At 62.4% G+C, this 2,953-nt stretch overlaps 1 protein-coding gene across 1 annotated transcript; it reads right to left on the bottom strand.

The window, feature by feature from the left end:
• Positions 1 to 48: 48 nt before the first annotated feature.
• On the bottom strand, positions 49 to 2,518 carry LOC135980516 (kinesin-like protein KIF21B; the record flags this gene model as incomplete). Its single annotated transcript, XM_065580478.1, has 3 exons — positions 1,776 to 2,518; positions 1,518 to 1,625; positions 49 to 219 (listed from the first exon to the last, which is right to left on the bottom strand). Coding segments are annotated over exons 1-3 (474 nt in total), but the record flags the coding sequence as incomplete, so codon positions are not given.
• Positions 2,519 to 2,953: the final 435 nt, after the last annotated feature.

Raw genomic sequence — 2,953 nt, 5'->3', positions numbered from 1 at the left:
GGGACAGCAGAGGGGACTATTCCGTCTGGAGAGGCCCCAGGGCCCTACCCTGCCAACGGCCCGATCCAGGAGCCAGGCCTCAGCGCCCACCCAGTCACGGCCCCGTGAGCGGCTCTCCAGACCCCCGCAGGTGCAGGGGCTGGCACTCACCTCCTGGGTTTTCCTTCGCAGCACGATTTCCTGCTGCCGCTTCTGAGACTCCAGCGCCCGGATCTGAAACTGCGCAGGAGAGAAGCCGAGCCTCAGTCGAGTCCTGAGCGGGCGTGAGCCGCTAAAGAGGAACCCAGGGTCTGGGGTAGAACCCATGGCAGCAATGGGGGAAGGGGAGGGGACCCAGGGCTCCCCCACCCCCTTGCCTGGGGCCAGCACATGGCATGTTCTCAGTGCAGGCCATGGGCCAGATTTTGATCTCACCAGCAGCGGTATAAAACCTGGAGCAACTGGGGCTAATCGGGATTTATTCTGCTGTAACCGATGGCAGCACTGTGGCATTTGTACCTGCCCTGAGCAGCAACCAGAGATGCAGGAGGAAGCAATCACCTCCTCTGACCTGGGGAAGGCGGAACCTGCCACCCCACCAGGTGCTGATCTCAAGGGATGGACAGACAGATGGACATGTGGTTGGGAGAGGGGACGTGCTGCGCCTTCAGCAGGGGGAGGAGTCCCCAGACAGTCGGTGGGGTGGCTGGTTTCCGCACAGGGTGCCCAGCACACAGCTCCCCAACCAGGCAGGGTTTTGCGCTGTTCTATGCTGCCGGCCCCATTCCTGGCTTCACAGGACCTGCAGGCCTTGGCCGGCCAGTGGCCCAACACAGGCTCTGAGAGGAGCGGGCCTGGGGGCCAAGCCAGGCACTGATCCCAGCGGCCGGGCACCCGGAAGAGCTCTAACACACTGTCGAGCAGAGGTAGGGCAGGACTGAACGTGGAATGTTCTCGATGCAGGCGACGGCTGGATTCACATCGCAGCAGCAGCAGTGTAAATCTGGAGCGACTCCGCTAATGTCAATGCAGTTACTCCAGATTTACAATGAGCGTAATAGAGAGTGGAATCCGGTCCTCTGTTGGTGCAGCGCTTGCTCCAGATTTCCCATCGCCTTGCTCAGCCATCCCTGCGGCTCAGCCCCAGCTTTGCAGGGCTCCCCTGCTGCCCCGTATCCTGAATGGCCCCACTCCCTGTCTCAGCCCTGCCCCGTCACAGGGGCTCCCCTGCCCCTGCCCCACCCTGCGTCAGGGACTCTGGGTGCAGGCTGGCTCACCCAGGTAACTGCTCACCTGTGCACAGGGGAGGGGACCTGACACATCATGCATCAGCGAAGGCTCTCCAGCACCCTCCCCATCTGGTCCCAAGGAGCCTGGCTTGGGGCATCTCCCCAGGAAAGGCCCAGACCCATTGGAGAACCCGCACTCCCCGCTGCACCCTGGCCAGCTGGTGTGGGAGCTCAGAGCCGAGTGAGGGGCACAGGCCCCAGCCAGAGCTGCCCTATCTGCAGAGCCCTGGCGAGGAGCTGGGTTCTCACCTCCTGCCTGCGCTGCTCCTTCTTCAGCTGGGCGATCTCCCGATTCCGCTTGGTCTCCACCAGCCGCCTCCGCTGCTGCTCCTCCCGCATCTGCTTCATCAGTGCCACCTGCGCCCCCGCCCCCCCCCCGACAGCCACACCGAGCATAAGGAGTGTGCACAAGGGGCTGTGCCCATCCACCGTCCCTCCCCAGTTTGAAGAGCTAGCACAAGCAGGCCATGCCCCTCCAGCCCCCTCCTCCTCTGCCCAGCCAGGTACCTTCGCCTTCTTCATCTCTGCCACCTCAGCCTGCAGCTTCTTGAGCTCCCGCTCATAGCGCGACTGGTTCTTAAGCAGGCGAGCGTGTTCCTTCTGGGCTGCCTGCAGCTTCTGCAGGTCCCGATTCATCTCCTTCAGCCGCTTCTCGTAGTCCGCCTTGATCTTGTTGGCCTTCTCCTCCATGTAGCATTCCATGGTGCCTGAAGGGGGTGGCGCAGAGACGCTCAGAGTGCCAGGCTAGGCCGAGCCCATCACGCTCCATCCCACCCAGCTGCCCCCTGGACCCACCAGGCCCCCAGGGAAAGCACCCTCAGTGGGGGGCACTTTAGATTAACTCTTGGCCTCCAGGGACAAGCCTGCCTGGTCCAGCAGCTCAGGAGATGTTCAATGGCCGAGTAGCCCAGACCAGTCATTGCCCGCAAGCCAGAACCATGGGCCTATTTTAGACCAATAACCCCGGCAGCAGAGCAGTGCCAGGCATGTGCCAGGGACCGCACCGCTCCAGGGACTGGGTGCACACTGTTCTCCTCCAGGCAGCCATTGCTGTTCAGCCCAGAGGGGGATTCTGCTGAGATGAGTTTGGTGGGACTCAGCTGGGGGCAGGTGTCTCAATCACTAAAGTCTCAGTTATAGCATCAGCTGCCCCACTCAGGGAAGATGCCCAGGACTGAAAAGCCCTGGAGATGGAGCTCTCTGCATGGGCAGGCTACGCTGCTGCTCCTGCATTGGAGAGCCACAGTTTCCTCGCTGGGAGGAAGTCGGGAGCAGCTGGGAGCTTGGCCGCAGATGCCAGGCGGCTTTGCCTCTTTGCCTGGCCTTGTCACCCTGACGCGTGTCAGAGCTTGGAGCTCCTCCGAGGGAAGGGACTTTCCCTGGGCCCTACACCCACTGTCTCCCCACAGCCAGCGGGCTGCACAGCTGGGAGGTCACGGGGTCACCAGGCCCAGCCCTGATCAAGAGGCGGGACAAGTGGCACACAGCAGAGGAGAAGGATCGATCCCAGGAGCTGGGAAGCCAGACACTGAGCAGCCAGCGGGAATCTCTGGGGACTGCAAGAGGGGCATGGAATGCAGGTGTTAGCGGGGGAATGGTCCCGCTACTGTGGTAAACTTTCCTGGCTTCTGCACTACCCCAGTGAAGTGGGTTAGCGAAAGGATCCGAGTCCTCGCTCCCACTTC

The sequence above is a fragment of the Chrysemys picta genome, unplaced genomic scaffold, assembly GCF_011386835.1.
Source record: "Chrysemys picta bellii isolate R12L10 unplaced genomic scaffold, ASM1138683v2 scaf3836, whole genome shotgun sequence".
In the NCBI taxonomy this organism is placed as follows: domain Eukaryota; kingdom Metazoa; phylum Chordata; order Testudines; family Emydidae; genus Chrysemys; species Chrysemys picta.
The sequence above is the reverse complement of the archived record's forward strand: the minus strand, read 5'-3'. Positions and strand labels throughout refer to the sequence as shown.